General features: G+C 45.5%; 1 protein-coding gene across 5 annotated transcripts in view; it reads right to left on the bottom strand.

The window, feature by feature from the left end:
• Window positions 1-25,459, bottom strand: part of DENND2B (DENN domain containing 2B) — a 1,727,973-nt gene that overhangs the window by 868,431 nt on the left and 834,083 nt on the right. For all 5 annotated transcript variants that reach the window (XM_069623705.1, XM_069623704.1, XM_069623706.1 and 2 more), the window contains one exon: window positions 9,026-9,130. In XM_069623705.1, coding sequence (XP_069479806.1) covers window positions 9,026-9,105 — 80 coding nt within the window. In that variant the 5' untranslated portion in view covers window positions 9,106-9,130. The remainder of the gene's footprint in view (window positions 1-9,025; window positions 9,131-25,459) is intronic.

The raw sequence follows: 25,459 nt of genomic DNA, 5'->3' as shown, positions 1-25,459 counted from the left end.
TTGTGAAGACAGTGGAATGCTCTCTTCGATCAATTAAGGAAGTGAGCCAAGTGCAAGGCAAGGAGGAAGTGTGCGTTGTGAGACAGAAAACAGAGAGAGGGAACGTTCCCATGGACCGTAAATCCTGAGAAGACACTAGAAGAAGACGTCTATCAGAACCCAGGAGAACAGACCAAATCAGAGACAGAGGACAGCGGTTGGCTCCAACATGCCTTCATTATTAATGCAGGCCATGTCCCTTTCACCGCGTGTCATCAGATCCCTTGGGGTCCCACATGCACAGTCCCAGCCTCCCTGAGTTACCGCCAGCACCTCCACCACAAATCCTCACTTATGTCGGGACTGTGCTGCTCTTCATTCAAGGGGACGTCTCACAATGGGACCAATACAGGGCGGCACGACCCTCCGAACATCCGCGTCTCCTAGCTCAGTTGCCCTGTGCAGTTAGACCGCCCCCCACTGTCCTCTGATCTTCCACACCATGCTGCTATCACATCGGAAAGCAGATCGGAGGGCCGCTCCCTACACATACATATGTCGGATGATTCCAGGCAGCTACGTCGCGGGGAAAAGGCGAGGGTTTTCTTATATTCATTTTGTAGATAGCCAGTACGCGAGATAGTGTGTCTTTGCGAATCCTGCCACCATCTTGGAATCCTCTCACTGCATTTCTTTTAATCTTCTTGCGCTGCTGAATTTTTTGTCATCCCTTAAACGTACACCATCCTGAGGACTCATTCACGAGACTTCCATTATAATAGCTCCTTTTAATAGCTCCCGTACACGATGAGAAACATTTTAACACACAGGCTAATTCCAGCTCCTGCTTCATGAATTCCAATTTCGTTCCCTGCCATGTTGATATTGATCCATCAACTCCGTTGTGTTGGAGCCCGACAAGTCACAGTGAGCAAAACAATAATACAACAGGCATGGATGCAAGTGAGGATTTTACAAGTTATTGTTAAACTATCTGAAAGCTCTGTTATGGCCTTAAGAGTCAAACAAAGCCCACAGCGGAGGCATTCACTTGAGCATAAGTAGGTCTCCACAATAGAAATACGAGCAGAGTTTTGAACTTGACGCCATTCACTAAAGGTAGATTCTCGTATTCCCAGATGTCGTTGGTAGGCTTTTGGAGAAAATCCTTTGGAAAAAATAAATTCTTATTTTTGTGTTAAACAGTAGATCCCTTCCAAGATAGAAACTTTGCAGAAATAACACTTTAGGAACCTGTGTAAAATATGTTGACACTCAATTGACAGGAACCCATGGTTCTTTGATAAAGGTTTTAAAAAGCCTTAAAGTGAAAGAGAGTGTGAGTGAGTGTGAATACGTGCCCACATCCTGCCACTTTCACCTTACAGCTTTCCTGCAATGAGGAATGGAGACCCCTGCCATTATGGAGTCAAGGCGGCCGTGTTGCGTTACCTTGTCCTGTAAAGAGAACCTACCTTGTGATTAACCATCATTACTTGGTAAACAAGATAAAATTGCCTTCCCTTGTAAACTGTCACAGACGCTTAATGGATGCTGCATGAAGTACAAAGGATTAAAAAAGATCCGTTAAATTCTCATGACAGAAAATGGTTATATAATTCCTGTAACAAACACCCAGGTACGTGAAATTCTTACCACAAATATAAATACAGCAGATGTTACACTGACTAACTACCAATTACCTTTTCCAAAGTTCTACAGGCAAAGATCTGGCAGGCCTTCCTGCCCCTTTAAGAACATCCCCCTGGAAGCACTAGAACAGAGTCTTGCAATGCTAGCCAGCCCATGCAACCCCAATGTTGGCGCCTTATTGTCAAGTGTTAACCAAACCATGGAACACTGCTTGACATACATGCCCCACTGAAACAATCAATGTTGCACCAGTCTTATACTCACCACCCTGTACACCCAATAAGAGACTGCAAATAAAGGGAGCATCCACACACAAGAACATCTCTGGAGCAATGCACATAAGTGCAAGGACCTTCTCACATCAATGATGGTGTGCAGTACTCGCAGGGCATTCATCACTGAAGTTACAGCTGTGTATTTTACTCCACAACGTTTGCAGCAGCTGTAAACAGACGCTCAATTCCAACCCGTTGCCCTACCAGGCAATCCCTGAGTCCACAGGAAAATGTAACGCAGTTCACCACTTCTCCATCACCAAGAAAGATAAAATCAGACAACAGATGGATGCATCAAAATGACTGCCTCCCAGGGACGTCATTTAGGGGTTGCCAGAGGTCACAAGAGCGACCGCTGCCGATTGGCCTGCAACCTCTGTCAATCTCTTGCGACCTCTGGCCATCGACCAATCAGAGGAGGAGGGGGCGTGGCCACAGCATGCTGAGACGCTTGTGGTCCTCCACTTTGATTTAGTTGCGCACGTGTAAACACGTGTGCTTGCTCCCTGATCAGTTCCTGCTGCTCCAGTCCATTCAGTGACCCGTGACCTACTCACTCCACCGAAGGAGGCCAGGCTAGGCCAACTGGATCGCCTTGGTGAGTACTGGTGGGTCGAGGCGGGTGTCGTCGTGTGTGTGTGGGTGGCGGGCGCGCCGCCGGTGCAGCACTGCCACCGTCGGCGCTCGGTGCGGCCTGCTACAGTGCTGGGTGGGTTTCTTTCGTTTTCGTTTTTTATTTATAGCCTGCCTGCTGCTGGGCGCAGCCCCAGGACCCAGCGGCGACGCCACAGGCGAGGGCACACGGCCCCCGGCACGGCAGATTCTCTGCCGTGCAGGTGGCCGTGTGCCCTCGCGACCTCTGGCGCCCTGTCCCTGCTGCGTGACTCCAGTCATCAATAATGAGCTGCCACTTTATCTAGCGGTAATCACACAGAACCGGAGGAAAGCTGCCGCTCTGTAAGGGCCTGATTCACCAAGGGTTTTCCAACGGGAATGTGCCATTATAAAACACCCCTGTGAATCAGGCCCAGGCACCTCTGCTGTTTCCGGTAAGCATCGTTGGGGCAGATTCGCTATCGCTTTCTGAACTGCACTCCTGGATCGAGAAACAAATTAAATGCTTGGGAGCGCCTGGGTTAAAGTAGCTAGCGTGGATGGCAGGAGGGGCCATGTGGTATACTCGCAATGTATAGGCACTGAGGCGCTTTATTCCATATTGTGCACGCTGCTATTGCCAAGATAGATAAACATTGTGTGAGCGCGCGTGTCATGAACACTCTGCTATTTTTTTTAAGTTCATATGCAAACGTGCGCTGCTTTCACCCTAGGATATATAACATGCAAAGAAATCAAATATGTATTGCACTCACTTTCATTTCTTTGATGGTATTTACGTTCATATAAAAGGTATGAAATTTTTGCACCTCGTGTTTATTTCATTCCTGCAGCGCTTTTCGCGCTTTTTTTTCATAAACATGGTGTGTTCATTGTCTTACAAGGTATGAAAGCCGTCCTGCTTTCTATACTGAGAGCAACACACGCCGCGTGTTATTTACAGTGCGGTCCTGGCACGGCCCAAGCAAGGGTTGCTTCCAATAGAAAGGGGATTTGTGTCCGAGCCGAAGACACCGGGGGTAAATGTCCTGACCTCGGTCTACGAGCTGATACAAAAGGGCATGAGAAGTGGGCAAAGGTGTGAAAGTTGAAAGGCACATACAAGATTTGCACATGAACGAAAGGGAATGTGCTGGGGTAAGTTTGTGATAGTTTGCAGAGCCTGTGTGGGACGATGAAGGCGTGTCAGTGATCAGAAAATGGCAAATACATTTATGTTTACTGGCCATCAACCTGTTTTGTGCTGCCACTGTCAAAGAGGGTGGAACTTCAGGGCGATAAAGAACGGCTATCACAACAACACTGGAAAGGTTGCTGAAATTCCACACCTGGCAGCCACAGCCTATAGTGCTGGGCCTTGGGAAGAAAGCAACAGTGCTCCAATCCCAAAACTGACAGCCTGGAACAACTGCACTGCTGGCTTTGAAAGTGCGTCATTGCCAGTCAACCTCTGACCTGCAAGGAGCTGCTCTGTAAATGATGGCTTTCCCCTGAAGATAGCGAAGTTTAATTTGGATAATCACCCTCATTAGATCGTCCTTTTCAGTTTATTTGTTGGAGCGCCCGTATGCAGGGCAGATGAGGGATGCCTGCGATGGTGGGGTCAGGTGAGAGGGGGTGGGGAATCAGTTGATGGGGGGGACTGGCGAGGGTGGGGATCAGGTGAGAGGGGTTCCATGTGAGGATGTGGATCAGGGCAGATGAGGGGTTTCTGCAATGGTGGGGATCAGGTGAGCGGGGGGCTGGCGAGGATGTGGGTCAGGTGAGGTGAGAGGGGTGCGGGCGAGGGTCGGTATCAGGTGAGACGGGTACTGCCGATGGTTGGGATCTAACGATTTTTAGAAATGGAGGCACAGATGCAAAGCAAGACTGTCCCTCAATTTCTAAAAATCTTTTTGGCGCCCTTCTTGCATTACATTTGCGAAATGAGGTGGCAGGGAGAGGGCAAATGAGACTGTTTGATATGATATGATAGGTTATTTATAACAAGCTTAATACCCAGAGGTTTCTAAGCGCGGACCGAGGGATCGAACCTGTGTTGCGCGGACCGAGGGATCGAACCTGTGTTGCTCCATGTTGCCTTGCTTCCAAGGCGAGCATGTTGCCCCTGAGCTATCCTCTCAAGACTTTGAAGATCTGAAGTACATTTAATGATACAGAACCAGAACTATTGAGCAAGTCTAACATCATCATCAGAATAACTCAACACTGTTGTGGTTATACAGGATGGAATTACTCAGAATGTAGCAGCACTATTCAATAACCCAAAGTGCTTAAGCATAGTTAATGTGAAAATACTACATTTCTCACCATTGGGACAGTACTACCACTTCTCACAGAAGCTGCACTGATCCAGCCTACTGGACAGCTTCACTTATAATGGCACTTCTCAGTAGGGCTGCTATACTTCAATAGGAAATGACCAACACTACCCCACAGGGAATTGTATACTCTTGATGCCACCGAAGCAGCACTTCCACCCACCACAGCTGCTTTATTTTTAACGGCACAGTGCGTGTACTTCTCAGCCATTCTGCTTTACATTTAAACAGACCGAATTGTCATTTCTCAGCATGAATGTAACACTATACCATTGTGTTCTGTATGTTGGGTGCGTCTTCACCACCAATGTGGGTTTATGGCACTCTCCCATTCAATTGGCAACAGGCATGTCGCAAGCTGCCTGCTGTCCATAAGCTGCCATTCGGGATGTTGGAAGCCATGATGGGGCAAGGGATAGAAGGCTCGAGCCTTTAGGATAGCAGAATCAGCAAAGTCTTAAAATCTGCTCACTCATTCAGCAGTGAGGGGCCATGGGCCAAATTGAGCCTGATCCCACATACAGGGGGTTATTACCCCTTTAGAATGAGCTCTCTCAGACACAAGTTATCACCCCTGTTTGACTCCTAGCTGGCTCGGCTTCCACCTGTGTGGTTTGTTTCATTTAAGTTCCCCTGTCGTTCACTGCTTGCAATAGACTTTTGATTTTATGTGGGGCAGGCCCGTCTGGATAACAATGAAAGACCAAGCAACAGCTTAAAGCACCACCAGCAGGAGCCCCTCCAGACTGCCCCAACAAGTAGCAGATGATTTCTGTGTGTGTGTCCCCTTTATTGCGTGGTCGAGGGGGTTGGCTTCTGTTCAGGTGGGAAACTACCCACTGGTCTGTACTGCAGGGCAGCAAATAATACAGTGATTGTCACCGAATAATACACGTCCCGATATTTGCGCTTTCACCCTCTACTGTCTCTGTGGAGTAGCCACACTGCACCATTACAGAATCCATTTTGTCCCTGCTCCACGAGGCAAATCTGGGATTGGACCTGTGTGTGTTGTCAGGATAGAGAAAATATGAACTCAGGCTTTGTGGGACGAAGGGAGTGTTTTATAATCAACTATTTTATTACATTTTGTCTTTGATAGATCATGTGAAGCAATGATGAGCCATCTGAGCAGAAACTTCCTTTAAGCCAGTCACCAGCTGCCCCACAGCTACAGTTCTGCTTTCACAATGCCAGCACTGTATCCTTGATTTGTAGTCAACCAAGCAATGATGAGACACACCCAGTCAGTGTCCTCTGTGAAAACCAGCCCGGCACTATCCGCATCACAGCCAGTTTTCTGTGACCTCAAAACAGCACTTGCCATACTTGCAGCCTCTTCTCTGCCAAACACCTGCAGCTCCACTACCAGAGTTCTGTGTCTTCTTGATCTGCTGCCATTGAACACTCACAGACCTCTCCTCTGGTTTCCAGTCACCTAAGCAACAACCTGTCTTCGAGTCAGAATCTTCACCTCACATGCCATTGAAACAGCAGCACTGGCACGTCTGTCAAGCCACTGTTCTGCTCAATCTGGTAACAAACTACATTTTAAGTCTTATGATCAGAGTGAAGGAAGAGCAACTGTTGGGCATTATCCCAAAATCAATACAATAGTACTAATTGTTGGAATGTGTACCATTATGGAGAGGTGTGGGGTGTGGAGGACAATGAACATGTAGGAACAGAAACCTAGGCATATAAAGAGTGTTGGTGAGTGTGGGAGTAATGCAAAATGCAGCCAGGATGTTTTCCCCCATAAAATATGGGGAAAGGATGTATGAGGCTTTTGGTACTGAAGTTCGTATCACTCAGTAATGCACTGTATGCCTTGAACACATTTTGAACTAATCTTTTGGCAGCCAAAATAACACAAGAAGAAGAATCATTAAAATCTGAGGATGCCATACATGTTTTCTGGTGAAATATTCTCCCTCTACTCTTTTATCCTGGCTTTCCCCTATCCCCATGCCCGCCTATCCGGCCCTGTCCCCCCAGAATGTAGTCCAGTTGAAATAACAGGGCAGATCCACATAAAGAGGGGATTGGGCTTCATACACTTCACGTGACAACATGGACCTTGACACTGCTACATATGATGATCCATTCTTGTATGAAATGTCACAATACACTGATATCGTAACCATTTTTTTTCTTAGTGTACTGAGGGATAATGCTTTATGAGGCCACTTCCTGTGATGTCATGTGGGGGGGCGTGTTCAAATTAAATCACTTCTGGTGGGGTGTGGTCCAATGACATCACTTCCTGTGGGGGCGTGGTCAAATTACATCACTTCCCGTGATGTCACTCTTGGGGGCGTGGCACTGTGATCACTTCCGCTACCCCATGCATTTTGGTGAAATGACGTCCCTGCTGCCTCCTCCCCAACCCTGGGCTCACAATGACAGACAGTGTGGACACCAGCATCATGAAAGCTTTTTAGCATGGCAATGACGACATCAGTGTTATGAATGTGATTTAGAGTGGCAGTGCTGGCATATACTGTGGCCAGGGGCATTTAGGAAATGTTTTGTAAGATGCTCCTATGTACCGTTAGTGACCTGGCATCCATTAGTTTGTTTCGTGCTACAATTGCCCATTTCAACCAATTACTTAACTAAATGTTCTCATGGGTAGAACCTTGGTGCCCTTTGTTCTCCTCACCGGGAGGATAGCTCAGTGGCAACATGCTCACCTCGGAAACAAGACGACACAAAGCAACACAGGTTCTATCCCTGGATCCGTGCTTAGAAACCACTGGGTATTTAAGCACGTTATAAATATGCAAGTAAGACAACACCAACAAAAATTCTGTAACAGCGCATCAATGCCCCATGGATGTGTGAGCGCTTTAAAATGCAAATAAATAAATAAAATAAAGGAACCTTTCGAGGTTGGTGCGGGATCCATCGCTGCACTTGGTTGCTGGTGAGATCCTCCAGTAAATTATGTCCATGTTCAGCACTGAATATTAGACACTGTTCCTGAGCAGACACTGATCAGCTCTGCAGTGCACAGTTCACCTTTATCATGTGACTGAAATTTCAGACTAATTATTGAGCACATGTACAGAGAACATACGCGACATATGCGACCCTGGAAACAAAGGAATTATTTTACCCATACACAGGCTGCGAGTTTGCGACCATTCTCACATAAACGGGCCAGTGTTGCCAGTTGAAACACACAGAGGAATAACTAGGAGCCAAACGTAGTGAGAACATATGTGTCAGCCTGGTACCTTAATTAGCGCTGTTGGTAGAATATAGAAATTGCTTGGTCAAGTCCTAAAAAATAAAGTGGGGGGGGGACTCATCATCAAATGCAATGGGATGTGACGTTGCCAGAAATATGCATATCAAAGTCCACCCTCTGAAAAAAAGTGGGTGGACTCCGCCCCCCCACGTGTACCCTCGACTTGAGCCCTGATGTGATGTGTTTTTGTGCTGGGCCTATCACCACCATAATGGCCATACGAACAACAGCCGCCTTTATCACCAACAATAAACCAGAAAGCAGATGTAAAAAAGCAAGATCAAAGCTTGTTTTTTTTTTACCAGCGCTTTATCTCTAAAGGAAACAAAATCTGAACTTGGCACATTGCAGTACCTGTAGCTCCTGGTAGATTTGTGTTCCTGGGGATGGCGAATCCAGGTGTGCTTATTTCCGAGAATAGCATACAATTATTTCACAACAAAATCCAATTTGGGTGACTAACAAGCACTGATAAAACACCCTCCTGTAAACAGAATTTCCAACGTGGCTGACTTTGTAAAAAATGCTTTGGGCGGACAGGGAAGTGATTATGCACACCTGGTGCTAGATGACGTAAGTTGGAGGGAGAAGGTCAAGAGCCTCGGCCCACACTCAGAGTCCAGGGAATAGCGAGTTTATCTGCGGTTATGGAACATCTAACGAGGCGCACACATTTAAATATGGAGGCCATTAAAAAGATTTCTTGGGTATTCTTGATCAGGCAATCGTTAACAACTAATAACAACGTTCTAATTTCTTTATTCACTCACTTACCTTTCAGAATGGGAGTACACAACAATGCAAACCCTTTAAATGTTCAGTTAAATACGATCCAACATGTCCATGCAAAATTTAAAAAAACAAGCCCTACTAACTCCGATGGTCAAAAAACATCAAAATAAGCAAAACGATGTAAAGCCCCTTACCTTGCCAAGGTCTCGCGGGGTACTTTACTCCCTCCTGCTCGCTGAGTGACGCTGGCATTCTTGTTGGCAGTCATGGTCATTTCTGCACTCAGTGAACCAGTGGACCTGTAACCAAACATTCAGTGTGAGTGTGATTTGAGTACAAGAGTGAGACAGAGTTTCGTCATCGGGCAGTCTGTCGAAATGAAATCAATTTCTCAGTCTTTAAAGGGTGCACGTGCACCCTTTTCACGTCAAAGGTTTCCCCTTCTGCTTGACAACAACCTGCAGAGAGCAGGACTGGTTACAGTGCCAGACACTAGACTGTAGTCAGTCAACAAGGCCGCTATGCTGTCCCTTCGAACAGTGAAGCAATGGAGTCTACCTTGGACCTCATTTTATGCACAATCTATTGTCTTCTCTTGTAGCCTGAACATTATAGTCTAATCCACGTTACTCTAAAATACACGTGCTCCTACAAACAACATCTTACTTTAATGTTCAAAACTAAAGCAACTTGGATCTAAATCAATAATCAATAAAAAACAATGTGGAAAAAAGGAAATATAAACCTAAAGTGGGCTCTAAATTCTTTAGGGGCCAGATAACATTCCCCACACCCCATTGATATTAAACCCATTTATCGATGCAGTGTTTCCAGTTCCAGTGCATCTCATTCTGAAGTTCAGCTAAACCGGGAGGACACTGCACAGCACTGTAGGCAGGGTTGGGATGGGGACCACAGTTGCAAATGGCAATTCATTCCTTTTGTGACAGACTGTTGAGTAGTGCCCAGGGGGGAGGTTTTTGATCAAATGTAATGTAAATTGTGCATTCTAAAGAATATTTTTTCAGTAACACTGGTCAAAACGAGCAGCCGAACGGTGAAGTAACTTATCAAACTGGCCCACATGGCCAAAATAGTGGCCCACTTTGACCTAAAAAACTGGTCTGTGCTAGCATTTTGCGTTGTGGGTTCAGGCATTGCCCTAAAGCCCAGTCCGAGCCTGACTGTAGGAGATTATTATATGCTCATTCGGGTGTGGGGGATGGCGTATAGAAGCTGCATCTCACGAGCTTCTGGGAGCCAGTTGGGTCACTTTCGATCGCCTACTTGCAGTCGTTGTATGTCTTGGACTTGCCAGTTGAATAACGGCTGTGGGCTCGACCGGGGTATTGAACACAGGTTCTACATGTAGCGCTATGGCTCATGTTCTCAATAGTAGGTTACCTATCTGAAGGAAACATACACATTGCTGTACAAGATGATATATAGATATGACCAGAAAGAAACTTTCCTGGGGCCTTTGAGAGACCGCAGACTTCAACACCTGCACGCCACTGGGGCTGCGATGGAAAACCAACCGTGAGCAGTCCTGGTGAAGAGTTTTGATGAAATAGTACAAATGTAAGGTAATACGCCTTCACAGTAGGTGCACGTGCTCTTAGAAATCTTTGTGACCACACTTAAGATGCACCTACGTGTTGTAGCTGTAAGTGCTATATTTTAAGGGTGAAACCCAATAGAAATATATGCAGCTGTAAGATGCGATCAATGTTGTAAAAATGTTTCTGAGGGACAGCAAAACCTTTAATTGAAGTGTTGTTAGTAACATCTCCACCTTTCCACTGACTACTACAGTAAGGTTATTCTATGTCCGGCCATTAATAATGGCAGTGCGGGTGTCATTTTTGTGACTATGGAGGAACCTGCATGTTTTCTCGGCAGTAACTTCGATCAGATTTCTTTGGAAATCCCATTTGTGGTCGGACGTTCCAACCTGGTGTTGGCGTAAGTTATGGAATGCGTATCATATGCCAAAAAGGGGAATTCTTTGAGAGTCGACCTGCTGCGAGTGTTAAAGGGGAGGGAACTAGACACTGGTCTCTATAGGATATGTTGCACCTGGAGTGCTCCAGAAAAGCAACCCTGCATGGATTGGGGAGTGGCATTCCCCGAGCTTCGGGATGGACTGGATAAGGCCCTTCTACAATGACGGGATACACAAGGCAATGCTCGGGCAGAGAAAGTGTGCTGAGTGGCCCCTCCCATCGCCAAGGGGAAAGAAAGGCTAGGCAATGAAGGCGGGAACAAACGTGGGGAGCGCTGCAAGGTCGTCAAATGACCGAGGTGTCCTCTTTAAATTCCCCATAAGACAATAAAGAATATGTCAACAAACACAACACACCACCACAACATCCACATCAGAAATAAGATGCTCTATATATGTATCAAACTGATTTAAGTATGACATTCTTTGAAAATAAGTGTAAATGTAAAATAAACTCTGAAAATAACTCTTTTATAAACAACATTATAAATAGATTTCTTCTATAAATTATAATCGGAGTGTTTAAAAAGAAAAAAATGAAATCTATATTTTTTTGGCCAGAATGCAGCTTTTTGATAAAACCCAAAACTCATATTATCTGTAAAGACTGTACATGCAGCGATAAAGGACAATGTAGATACCCTGTGTTTCCATTCTTCACCTACCCCATTCCCTTCCACTTCGATGCCCTGGCATCCATCAATTACAAAATTCCATGTTATAAAGACTTTTTGCTCCTTTCTTTATCTTAAGCTACACCTGTTGCCTAATCAGTGAGAAAGTCTACAGAAAGCTGAGGCCATGGTTGGTAATGATGGCCCATGGGAAATATTACCCTCAAAGCAATTCTCTTAGCAATGGGCATAAATCAACCCCCGTCTGGATTTATGCTCTGCCATAGGAACAGGTGTTCATTTCTTTATTGGTGATTGCTAAAGCGCTAACTGCAAACTAAGTCACTTTGCACCGCTCGAAGAGGAAAGGGACAATTGAGTTTGGAACACTGCATATGAGTAAAGTGCATGAGCAGGGGGGAGGGGTTACAGAATGCAATGCACAGAAGTGCGGTAGGGGGTGTTCCCTTTACATTACAAATGCATATGGAGAAGTGTGCCTTTATTTCAGTAAATGGACGCTGGGTCATTGGACTGTGATAAGATTTAGACCCAAAACTCAGTCTTTTGCCAAACATGGATTCATGCAAGACAAAGCAACTGTGCGCAATCAGATTGTAGAGGGTGGGGCATTGTTTGAAGTGTTCTTTTCACAATTTTCATAGAAAGCCAGGAATCGCTGGTAGCTCTACTCCAACCCAATTCTCCGCCTCTGGGGTTCCCTACATCCCCTGCAGCCTTACTTGCAACCCATGTGTCCATCCGATATGTACAGTGCTCTGTTGCTTTCCAGCTAGGTTTACACTTTAAACATCCCATCTACATACATACATGCATACAGTGCTGATAATACAACAAGCCTTCAGGACTTCAGGAAAGGTGTCATTGGAAAGATGGAGAAATGCAAAAGGCACTAGCTGTAGAGAAGAAGAGGCGTAATGAACGAAGCCTAATGAGGAAGAAAAGCTAATAATCAGCAGATCAAGGTTTAGATGTGAAAGGACTTTTGGACTTGTCAGTGGGTTGAGCGCTCGCTGCTGCGATCTGAGCTTGATCTGCAGGTCGCAGGTTCGAATCTCGGCAAGGCCAACTCAGCCTTTCATCCTTTCATCCTTCCGAGGTCAATAAATGAGTACCAATTTCGGTGGGGTGATATTGTATGTGAATATGTGCTCTGTAAAGCGCTTTGTTTTAAGGCGCTATATAAATAACACATCATTGAACAAAAGGAAACGCACTAGCATAGCACGCTTTCCATTGTGGTCTTTTCTAGTGAAACACTTGCCGGCAAATTTAGAAGAGGATTCTCTTGGCATTGCCTTTGCTGAATAAAAGATCATAATTAAGAAGTCTAGAACATGTAGCACTGTCCTGTCTCTGCCTCCATAATCCAACCACATGTATCCAATTGCTTATCCAATGTATTGATCTGTAACACTATGCTGTCAACATGGTATTGCAGTTGGATGTTTCCTCATTACAATTTACGATCAACCAGTCATCTAACGTAAGGGAAGATAGGACATGGTGCCATCATAGTCACGACTAAAGTGAATGCTGTTGGACTTGACTTGAGGTCAGCCCAATCGATGCCATCAAGAGAAACTGCTCAGCAGGTACAGTAAACTCAACAAATTGCTCCCATAAGGTTGGGCCACTTGCTACAGAATAACACTGCTGCGTGTCAGCATGCGCGTGCTGTGAAACTGATGTGGCAGAAGCACTCACATGTAGCCTGACATTGGAAAGATGTAGTGTGGAGCATTTCTAGGGTGAGTGGCTACTTTTAGCATTAATGGTGAATGCCTACTGGGATGTTAACATCTATACAAAAGACTATGCAAATGACAAAGGTCAATGATTTTTTTGGGGTAATACCAATGACAAACGCTGTAAAGGATACTATCTCAGCCATATTAGATCTCTACAACCACACCATCCTACAAGCCATTGCCAAAATTGCCCCACTCAAACTCCGCAAACCATAACAGACAGCTCACCTGAACTCCTGGTTCACACCTGACCTCAAGAATCTAAGGTCAAATAAACGCACAGCTGACTCAAACTGGAAAGGCTCATCATAAAAAAACAACAGGGAGCTATTCATTTCCTCCGCTAAGAAATACAAACAAACAATACTGCTAGCTAAAAACGCTACATACAAAGAGCGCATAGCAAATGCCAAATCCAGCAGTAAGGAATTATTCACCATCCTGAGGAAACTTGAGTCTCCCACTACACTAGCCCACCCGATACCTGTCAAGAAGATGAAACCTGGTGTGCGAACATACAGCATGAACTCCTTGACAAAATAGCTATGCTCCAAAAACAAAATCGCAATCAAAAAGGACAGTTAACAATGCCAGCCATTAACATTGACCCGCCAATCACGAGAGAGCCATCACCCCCTCCTTTCGAATTTAGGCCAGTCTCCACCACTGAGGTCATCAAAATCATCTCTAGTCTAAAACCGTCAAGGTGTCAAGACGACATATGCCCTGCCCCTATCATAAAAGACTGTTACAGAACTCGCCCCATTCATCATCTCTATCCTCAATAATACTTTCTCACAAGGTACAGTCCTTAAGAATCTGAAAGAAGCATGGGTCCTCCCGCTTCTAAAAAACCATCCCTTCACCCTAGCATCCCTACTTTCTATCGTCCCATCATGGGACATTTGTTATTTACGTAACCAAACTTCTTGAAAGTCACTGCTGTGCCTAACATGGGAAGGTAGCAGCAAAATGGTGCAACATGTCATGGGCATATAATAGCAGTGTGCCTGGCAAATGCCGGATACTTATACATTAGCCAGAACTGTTGGCTTTCCCAATGCCTGTTTTTAACAGGACTTCAGTGAAGGACACACATAGGGGCTGAAGGCAGACCTGTCTAAGACATTTCTATTACACCATTAACGGGTTTACAGCTCCAATTAAGTCCTTAACTCTTGAAGGTTGCTCTGAGAAAACACTGCAAAGTTTGATTGTAAGGCTTGAAAAAAGAAAGCTGAAAGAATTCCCACAAAGTGTTTTTTTGGATGGAGAGTGGCAGGAACTGGGTGGATAGCTACTATGACACATCCTGGCAGTGGTAAAACAAAATCGGAGGAGACAACACAGGACACTCTGGGCAACAACTAACCTAAGCTGCACTACCTCATGTGTGTTTATTATGCTGCTGTGCCTTTGTATACTGCGATAGTGATATTGTATGTGTGTGTAGAGTCAGAAGCAGGGGCGTATGTTTGTATGAGTGCTGTGTAACAGCTCGCTGGAAGCGTGCACAGTGGTCAAAACCTTACCCTAACATCCCCAAGCTATCCATAACCTCTCCCTAAACGTCATTCTGGTTTCCCTACTCCCCCCTTTCTATCCAACCATGGTCACCCTGACCCTCCTTCCCTGCTGGGGTTGCGGAGCCCCGTATAAGCATCGACTTGCAGAAGGTCCCAGGTGAGAGTGGGCTCCCAGAAACTGGAAGGAGGGCGCATTCATTGCTATGATGATTGGGTAGTCTATGGTCACAGGGCTGGGGAGTCAAGTCACCTCTCCATTAATGCTGATACAGCAACAGGGGCCAGGCGGACATACGGGCTGCTTGGAAAAGGGATGCAGGTATGGAGTGGTAAGAACATCGAAACACAATGCAGACACATCACTTAGCCACTCGGCCCCTAATCACATTGGCAGCCAATTCACACATTTACCAGCACCCTAACTATTGGATCACCATACCAACGTAATTGGCATCACCTCCAAAATTAAGTGCAGTGCCTTGGCATACAAGGTAGCTTAAAAATGAGAACATTGGTTTAATTAGCAGCACCTAGGAATAGAGGTGGGAATGCCTAAGAGGGTTAGAATCGTACTCAAGCCAAAGGCATGGCTCGGCTCTAGGTTATGTGGGACAGAAGAGCCAATCCAGACCACAAAGTCTCTGACCACTCTACCTTTCCTTCTCCCAGGCTCTATCATGTTGATCTTCGTGCCAACAAATATTCAAACTCTTTGGTGCACTTTCTATGTAGGCTTGGTTACCAGTGACCTTCATTTAAAGGGTTAACTGAATGTCAAAGTTTCTAAGTTCAAAGTGGAAAATTTTCTTTCACAATTTGTAAAATAAGAAAAGATTGGATTATCCCTGCCAAGGCAGTGACACAATTACCTAATGGAAGTTCATGGCAGTGGTCTGGTCTAAGCAAAGACAGCAATCAAAGTGCTACTAAAATAAATGGTAGGCTGCCCCCCAAAATATGCATGTTATGGCAATGCATATTCACTTCACAATCACTTTCTATCAGGTTTACAATACTGAAAAGATTAACAAAATTCATAAATCTAATCATCCTCTCAAACATTTTGGAGAAATATTGGTGAACCTGAAAGATTTCTCTCTGCCCCTGAATTCTTGTGATGTGTCAACGTGAGGAATTTCGACGAAATGTATGGACACATTCTGGGCTAAGACGTCCAATCAAAAACGCGAGTAGCACATTCAGCCATGTTTTTTTCTTTGCGTTCGAGAATTGCAGTCCAGCTTTTAAAAAAAAAATAAAAAATAAATAAAAAGAGAATTGCAGTCCAGCGTTTATAATAGAAAAAACAATACTTCACATCCCACATAACAAAGGAAAATGCATAACCTGTTAAGCTAATCATAGCAGGTATAAAATAAACCCCTCAGTTACATCCTCACACCAAAAAAATGGCAACTAACTGCTCAGAATGTATTACAACGGATTTATTACAAAGTTGTTGGAAGCAGATTTACTAAGCTGCAAAGATCAACTGAAGGCAGAAATATCATTCACACTGGGGAAGGGCACTGAACCAACCAGGTGGCAGGAAACGCGGGCGAGAACTGACAGTGTACAGCCTGTGTTTTTCAAGCCACCTGAGGAACTTTCCCGGGTGCGGCCAGAACCGTACCTGCATCTTGCTACCCCACACACACCATCCCCACCCTAACCCCACGTACCTGCTGGTGCTTCTGTACCCGCCACTGTTTCCCGTCTCTGTCCTTTTTCAATTTAGTATGGTCATCATTTTATACAGGAGTTTGGCCTTGCGCAATATGTGCGGAGCACATCTCCAGTTAAAAAGTTAAATAAAATAACTTAAATAAAGTAAGTAAATATATCAATTTGCACCCAGATATTACCCCCTTGTCGGGGGTGTGTACATGGCCGAAAATGGCCCTGAACCCTCGCCAAGGACCTTGCTTCGCTCGCACCTGCCTATGCTCGGGCTGGCGGGCTATAGTGTGTAGCAGACAATATACATGGTCTGTGAAAATCTGCCCACCATAGTTTGCTAGTGAGAGCAGCACTTCACCTGAGATTGAAGGCAAGGACACAAGATGTACCTGTTCTTCCCAAATACTTCAAAAGAGGGAAGAAAGGATGAGATTGCACTTAAACATGCTTAACAATATATGGGGATTTCACAAAGGGAAATCTGGCTCAGCGCATTAAATGTACCCAATCAAATGCCCCTTTTTACACAGTGTGCTCTTCCGCAAAACTGGGTTACAAAGGCTGGGGCGAGGTTGTTTTCAAATTTTTGTGCACATACAAGATTTGCAAACGAGACACACACTCAAGGAAATGTAGAAATCAGACGAGATTATCCCAGAAACCCTGGACTTGGACCCTTCTCATGTGGCCTAGGAAAGGCGGACGCTTCCTGATCCCGATCCTGGGGATGGTCTTCTGAGGGAGGATCACGCAAGGGGGGGCTCAGGTCAGGAGAACTGGGAGAACTGCTCTAATAACTTCCATAGAGACCCTACAGTTTTAATGGGTTACTGTAGAATTGAAGTCCTTGATGATCAAGATAATCAGAACATTGGGGACTTCAAGTCCCACAATAACCTAAGTACTGGGAAGAGGAAGAGGGATTCACAGGCAGTAAACTGCAAGATGCAGTCTAGTGGTTCTAATGACCCACACCTGAGCGGGACCTTTGAATATATAAGGCTCTCTCGGGTGCAGGCCATTAGAAGCAGGAGGTGGAGTAGTTGCAGAGGCTATGAGTCGCAATTACAGCCAAAAGAAAATTGAGTCAACAAGCATTGTCTAAGCCAAGGAGGGGCAAGTATTAACCTTGTCAGCAGATATATGATGTAAAAGTGAGAAAACAAGAGTGGCAGGAGAGAAGCCATCCTGGTAGAACGTATCAAGAAGGAGAGGAGAATAACCCCATTGCCTGTGGCAAACACAACAGTGCCTCATGTCGTCCTGAAAGTAGTTTGGTATTTCGATGTTGTTGAAAGTGAAAGACTTTTCTAAAAATGTTGGCAGTAAACTTTAGCATAGAGTACTTGTAGAAGTGTTAGGAGCTTTTTGTCCTGGCAAGCAAGTATACCAGGATAGGGACATTTTAATGGTAGCTCTCACAAGGTAGTGAACCAGGAAGAAATCATTGAAGCACTGTATTGTGGTTGAATGTTGTGAAGAAGGAGTGGTAGGACCACTAAAGTGTTTCATGAACTGTGGTGGAATCATCCTGACAAAACATTGTTGTTGATACTGAACAATTCCAAGTGTTTTGTTTATTTCATATGAAGAAGTCATGTTGAACTTTTGTTTATAGTTGAACCTTTCTGTTTATACTTGAAGAGACAAATATGGCGGTAAGTGGTCAATTTGGAGGTAATTTGGTTACTGCCAACTTTAACACTACGCCAAATTCGAAGTCACAGAAAGTTGCCGTTAATCCCACCGATATTAGCTCCATCGGTAAATCCTCCAACAATTGGCGGAATAAGCACCAGGGCCAATCCCGTCGGCAGGATTACCTCCCCGAAAAAAAACAAGCGATTTCTGCTGAATTACAGGTTGGGAATCAGCAGAATTACCTCAAAATATTGGGAGCAAATACACCCAAAAACACAGCACATTTACCTCCGCCAAACAGGTGGTGGTAAATGCAGACAGGTGATTGAAATTAAGGTTCAGGTGCACCAGATCACCTCAGGAGGAGCATACAAGGGCCACACCTTCCCCCAACATACATACAGGCAACATGCAGCCACAAGCAGATGTCGATTATGGGCTCCAAAGCCCCATACTCTACATCCAGCTACAGCAGCATGCAAGACCCCAGCTGGGAAGGAGACAGGCACCACAAAGGCACAGGAGATGCATGCCGCGGAGGGCACCCATACCAGATCCCCGTCCATCCCCATGGACACCGATGATCAGCCAATTAGTGACCCCCTACTGTTTGGACCGCCCAACCATAGCAGACCTGCTCATCCTGATCCAGGCCAAATCTCCAGAGTGCCATTGGAAACAGAACTGCCACCCCCCCCCCCGCTGAAGTTGGCTTTGGTCATACATTTCTGTGCCACAGGCAAATCCCAGCACACAGTTGGTACACTGCATGGGATGTCACACAGCCCGCATTCGCTAAGGTGCTGGACCAGTTCCTGGATGTGCTCATGCCCATCTACACAACTCCATGCCCATCACCCAGGCGCAGGTGCATGCAGCAAAGGCACGTTTCAACAACATTGCCCATTTTCCCAACACCATCGTGGCATTGGATGCAACACATGTGGCATTGGTACCCCCAAAGCAATTGAGCAGGCATACAGGAACAGGAAACAGTACCAATCACTGAATGTGAAAATGACATTTGACGACAAAGACCTCACAATCAGCCACTGCTGCACATGATACCCTGGGGCCACAGATGATGCCATGATACTGAAGAACAGCACCCTGCCAGCGTTCATGCAAAGACACAGAGGATAGCTCACCTGGCTCGTGGGTAAGTAACAGGCAGACCTGATGGACAGGATAACCGTCACACAGCTAGGGGAACATAATGTGCAGCAAAGTGTAACAACTACAAGTCCCATGATGCAATAACAGAAGTGCACATAACAGGCCTAGTACACTGACTGATCCACCCTGGTACACAGACAGTACTCGTGATGACACAGGGTATTCTGCCATGCAAGGCAGCACAACACAATCAGGCCACCCGTCACACCCATGTAATAAATGTAATGGCCCGCACATGTTGTACTGCAACACAATAATTGACAAGTGCTTTGATGATGACATTACATGATTACTGCTGAATCCTGCAATGTGACTGACTGACACACAGTCTAGTCATGTCTTGCAGGTGATGCTGGCTATCTGCAGTTACCATGGCTGAGGACGCCTTTGAGAAACCCTGAGATAGCCTACGATGAGGCGCAGAGGAGAACAAGGTCATGCATTGAGAGCACGTTTGGCTTGCTGAAAGCCAGATTCAGGTGCCTTCACCACACAGGTGGTGCCCTCATGTACCAGCTGGAGAAAGTAGGAAAAATAGTAGTTATTTGTGCAATGCTGCACAACTTGTGCATACAAAGGCACATTGAAATGCCTCAAGGTGAGAACCATTCACCCCCTAGCCCAGATGGTGATGAATTGGAAGGTGTAAACAGGTCACCACAGGACATACGTGGGGATTTGAGGGAAGGACAAATGGTCCACCAGGACCTCATGGACAATTACCTTTGACTATACACGTGTGCACCTCTGAGGGCACAGATGAGTCACTGAACACACAACTTACTCAACCATAGCATAAACACCTTACAAGACATAACGTTCCAACACTGATTTATTCAGAACATTACATACACTGATCACCAACTACACCACCTGCCCCACAACCTGATGCAAGGCACAAAATAAGCAGTGTCGCATAGCAATTTGCTATGTAATTCTGTAGGTTTGCTAATCAAATGAACACTTGTGTAGCAGAGTTAGCTATTTAAGTTGCCATCTTCAATTAAAGCAAAGCTCGCCCTGCATTCCTCTTTTGCCCTCTGTGCTCTCTTCGCCCTCTTCACCCTCTTATCTGTGTTCACTTCAAGTGCTAATGGAGAGAAAGTGCAGCAGTAATCATCTCATCCACTCTTAAGTGCCAAAAGCATGCGTAGGAGTGCCAGGCAAGAATTTCTTTAAAAAAATTACAAACCAGAAGTAAATCGAGATGAAACTTTTATTAAACTTTCTATATCCTGTCTGACAAAGACCAGCATATGTCTACATTATATCTTTTAAAAAGACAGCAATGCAATTCCATGCCGAAAATGTAAGTTGTTACATAATGCATAATTACAGTATTGATACTGTAAAACACTGCGTCGGTTCCTTGTGATAATAACTCATGAAATAATGAACTTTTAAAACTAATTATAAATAACCAAAAAATGTAGAGTATCTCTTAAAGTAAAACATTTTAATTAGCAAACTCTGCTAATCAATTTTTGAAAACTAATTTATGCCTTGTGATACCCAACTCCACCACCCACCCCTGATCCCCAACTCCACCACCCACCCCACTCCCTAGGCCCTGACATAATCCCGCTAGTGCTACCTCTTGTCCCCCTTGTCAGCAGGCTTTGCAGCATGCGCTTTACAGCGCTGTGAACGCCTGGGTGGGGTGCTTGCTAATGAACCCTCAGTGGGGGTAGTGGATTGTGAACTCTCCTACATGCTTCTCTGGAAATGGTCCATGGTAAGGTTGATGAATGGGAGGATGACATCTGTTCAGCCAGTTCACGCACCCTCTGGCTCATCAGACACTGGCTTGCATTGCTGCGCTTTGTGCTCCTGCACAGCTTGTTGGACTCGGCCAACCGCCTGGATGGCCCCGGGATACAGTCCTGCATGTCGTGAGAAAGCCCCAATTGTTCCTGGATCATGAAGTGCATCTCAGACTACCTCTGCTCCACCCTGTCCAGGCGGCCACAGATGGCCTGAATTGTGATGCCTGTCACTGGCTGCGGTGAATGGCCGCTGCCATGGTCAGCCTGGTGCATTAAATGGGGTGAATGGCGAACTGCCTCAGCCTGCCCATCAGAGGAGGAATCAGGTTGGTACTGGTGGGCATGCCGGGATTCCCGATGGGAAGGCTGTGTGTGCAATGAGGAGTGGCTACGCAGGTGTGAAGATTCTGGGGAGAACTGGCAGATGGGAATGTGGCTGACTTGAAGAGGGAGATGCAGAGTCTGACAGCATGTCTGCCATGCCAGCTGTCGCCTGCTGGGGTTGTGTGATGTCATCAGCACTGTGTCTCACATGAGGGTCCACAGTCGCTTCAGCTGTGGTTGTGTGTTGCACTGTTGCTTGTGGTGCTGCTTTTGTGATGGGGTCCTGTCGATGCACCATGGCTGCGTCCTTCCCAATGGTTGCTGTGCCTGTAGATTGCACACTCACAAGGTGCCTTTTTGGGTGGCACTCTTCCACTCCCAGAACTGCCTTGGAGTGTGTGCTTTTTGGTGCTGGTTGTTGCAGGTGTCCTCGAGGGTCCGGCAACATCAGTCTATTCCAGGGTGTCTTGAGTGCCTGTTGGGGTATAATTCAGATGAGCATTAGCACATTGTTGCTGAGGTGCATTGCAAAACAACATTGATTGGCACTTGTACAATTTCATCACTGTGTATTGTTCCTCCTGGGGGTTGGAGGGGGCATGCATTATGTGTCTGCCACTGTGTTTGTACCATGTATTGAGTAGGGGCAACCAGGTGTCAGGTGTGGGGTGCTGTGCTTACTATGGATGTGCAACCCTGGGAAGGGTTATCCTACAGGGTGTCCTGTCCAGATGTGGGTCAGGACTGTTGAGGCTTGGATTGTGGTACTGCAGTGAGGCGATTGCACTGCACTGAGTTGTGTGCAAGTCAGGTGGACGTGATGACAGGTATGGAGTGGGCAATGAGTGTCTACATGGCACATTACTGTTAATGGGCTGTGGGTCTGACACAGACACCCAGTGATGTGCATCCATGGATATGCTATTGTCAAATGTTTGCATGTTGTATGTGTGGCCTATGCATGGGTGATCATGGCACGGCAAGAGGTGGTTGTGCTGTGAAATGTGGGTGTTCATTGACCTTTCAGTCTTGCATGACAATGTTGATACTTGGATGTCATCCCCTCAACTTTCTGCCAGGCATTCTTGTAAGGGGCTCATTGCTTCGCTCACTGGAGTCGCTGTAGACTGATGGCTCGCATGGATTGTGTATGCTTGCTGGTGTTCATGTCACTTGCATGCATGGCAATCCGTGTTTTGCTGCATGCATGCAGGGTTGGCCATGTATGGGAGTACATTTCACATAGGTACTCACCAGATTTAGCCGGGCCACTGGCTATGTTCTCCGCAGGTCCCACACTCTCTATGCCAACCATGTGAATGATGCTGGTGACCGTTTCCTCCTAGGATGTGAGCTTGAGTGGGTCAACTGTGCTGCCTCCAGTGGCGACTGTCTCCCTACGTTGGATTGAAATCAGGCTCCTTACCTTGGCCTTAAGGTCATGTCAACGCTTTCCAAGTCCTCCACATCGCGTTGGACATTTCCTATGGCCACCACCTTGTTCCTGATGTCTACCCATATGGTATTTTTCCGCTTCTGGAAGGTGTTGCAGTGTTGCTCTTCATACAATTCCTCCAAATGAGCCACCATCTTCTCAGCCAAGACAGTGAGCTCTTGCTCAGTGAATTTTGGTTTCTGCATTCTCATATCCGGCACCCTTGTTTTCCCCTTTCCCCCAGACATGGTTCCACTTGTCTGTTGTCTTGGATGGCACTCCTGTTGACAGATGTTTGATGGATTGTGATTTCCAAAATGGCCACCAAAGTGCTTCCTTAATAGGCCCCAACGGACTTCCCTCGGCAGAATGACTGCTGCTAGGTCAGGTTTCGGTAGTAACTGTGCTGGGCGGAATTACCGTTACAGCCAGTGGGGTTTGCGTGCGCACGGCATGTTGTAATACAGCGGTAATTCAACTGATCGAAGTGGCAGTAATGCTAATTCTGCCACAGCAGAGTTATAGCCGATTTTGAGCTTAACTCGTAATGAGGGCCAAAGACTTTTCATCTGGTTGAACTTTTGTCCATGCTTGAAGAGGTAAAGACTTGCCATCTGAGTAAACTGTTGATATACAGGTCAAGTGAAAGACTCTGTGAAGCAAGAAGAACTTTATGAGCAGATTTTTGTTACAAAACAGAGTTTTCTTGTTTGAACTTTTGATTGAAATTCATGCTTTGCATCTGGGGAAGGGGATCCAACACAGGTCACAAGTATACACAGTTATTACATTTAGGAGGTCATAAATAATAGATAAAATTAGATTTTCCCATCTTACGTGGCAGATAAATTTGTAGGACACAATGTACCAGTTCCTTGTTCCCCAGTGTGAGTTCCTGGTCACTGGTTAATGATGAATACCCAAGAGCTGCTTTTAACTCTTGCTTATCCAATCTCAACTTCGAGCCCTGCAATGACTACATTGGTGTCGGGTGAGTATGCCGAATGTAAATGTATTAATTGGGTTGGGCTGCCCAGTATTTGCTATGCTGACTGGTCTTTCCTTAACTGCACAGTTTACATTTGTGAACCAGGTGATATAGGCATTTCTCAGAATTGTTAGAATATAATAATCATATGTCTTTTTATTAGTCCTAAACTAATCCCTTTTTGCAATCAAAACCCTGTTCGGTTAGTAATGTTCAGAAAGGGGTCGCATTTGTTAGTCATTGAGTAGAAACAAAATGGAAATGTGTTTGTGGCTTTTTCTGTCAGTCATTACAAGAAAAGACTGGGTCCGTGTAGAGGGCATGTTTTAGCCACCTGGCCGTCACTGATAAACCTAGATTAAATAACATTAAAGGCAGGTCCTCCAATTTAGCGAAGTAAATTGGAGGACTGAAAAGCTGTTTGAATATGATCATTCTCTTAGCTAAATGCTATGTAAAGACTGACAGAACTAAACAGAGGTTAGTTACATACTGAGTCATAGTGTTCAGCCCTTCGATCTTTGCTAAAAGCACAATAGGTATCTTTTAAAGGTTGTGCAAATAGGGTGACCATTGTTGGAACCAAGGGTAGGTGTTTCTGTGTTTAAGGACCACAAACACAAGTCACCGTCCGTGAACAGATGGATAGAGCATGTAATTAAGCCATAAGCAAAGTAGAGACTCTTGACATATCAATAAAATCTCTTGAATATGTAATTAGTCCTGCCCTCTTGGGATTAGGTATATTATTGTGTATGTAGTTTGAACATATTTGCGTTATTATCTTTTGCAAATGAATGACAAATGACCTATGTTGATGCAGGCTTCGTTTTTGTATAAGAAGTGACACGGTCTACCATTCAGGTTCTTCACTTCTCCACTCTCCATGAAATACTGTTCCTGGATGAACCGGAAGTCCGCTCAAGTGTATGATATGCGCAAATTAAATCTTACCTTGCAATTTTGAAACTCTCAGATGCTCTATTTATTTAATGATAGCGCTTAGAAGTCAAAATGGGACCCAATGTGGGGCCTTCTGAAGCGCAACGCACCTATACCTTTATACTTGACTATTGCGGTTTCAGCTCCGCACCTACGCTCAAGCGTATGCACCAAGCATTAGTGCATTTCTGTATGCTTCCTGTACCTCTAACCTGCCACCAGCTCACATGCCCCCATTGCGTCTTTCCATGCCCTCCTTCTTATTGCTGTACACCCACCCACTGATGCATATCGAGTGTATAACTGCTTTCAACTGATGTTGACTTCATGCTCTTGCCTACTGCCGTTTTGTTTTCCGCACCCATGTGCAAGTGAATGAACCAAATCATTGTGCAATTCCCCATTCTCTATGTACCGCTAACTTGTCTCCATATCATTTGTGTGCCCCACATTGCTCCTTTATCCGATATCCTGTACAATGCATCAGCTGTCTTCGTGATCTCAAGTGCTACATTGCACGCCTCATTCACCTAAAGATCTCGCCATCAAGGGCACCCTTATCAATGCTAGATCCAACACGCCCACGCACTTGATATTGCGGACTTCATATCCACCCAAGACCTAGACCTCCTTGCTATTACAGAGAACTGGCTGCATGCCGCATCAGCACAACTCCTCTGACTTGCCATCCCTAATGATTACACCATCATTAGATGCAACCGTATCTCCAACCACTCCAAAGGTGGCGGTGTCGCCTTC

Source organism: Ambystoma mexicanum, chromosome 11 (assembly GCF_040938575.1).
Source record: "Ambystoma mexicanum isolate Mex_15411 chromosome 11, UKY_AmexF1_1, whole genome shotgun sequence".
In the NCBI taxonomy this organism is placed as follows: Eukaryota; Metazoa; Chordata; class Amphibia; order Caudata; family Ambystomatidae; genus Ambystoma; species Ambystoma mexicanum.
Note: the sequence above shows the minus strand (reverse complement) of the source record. Positions and strands in the feature narration are given on the sequence as shown.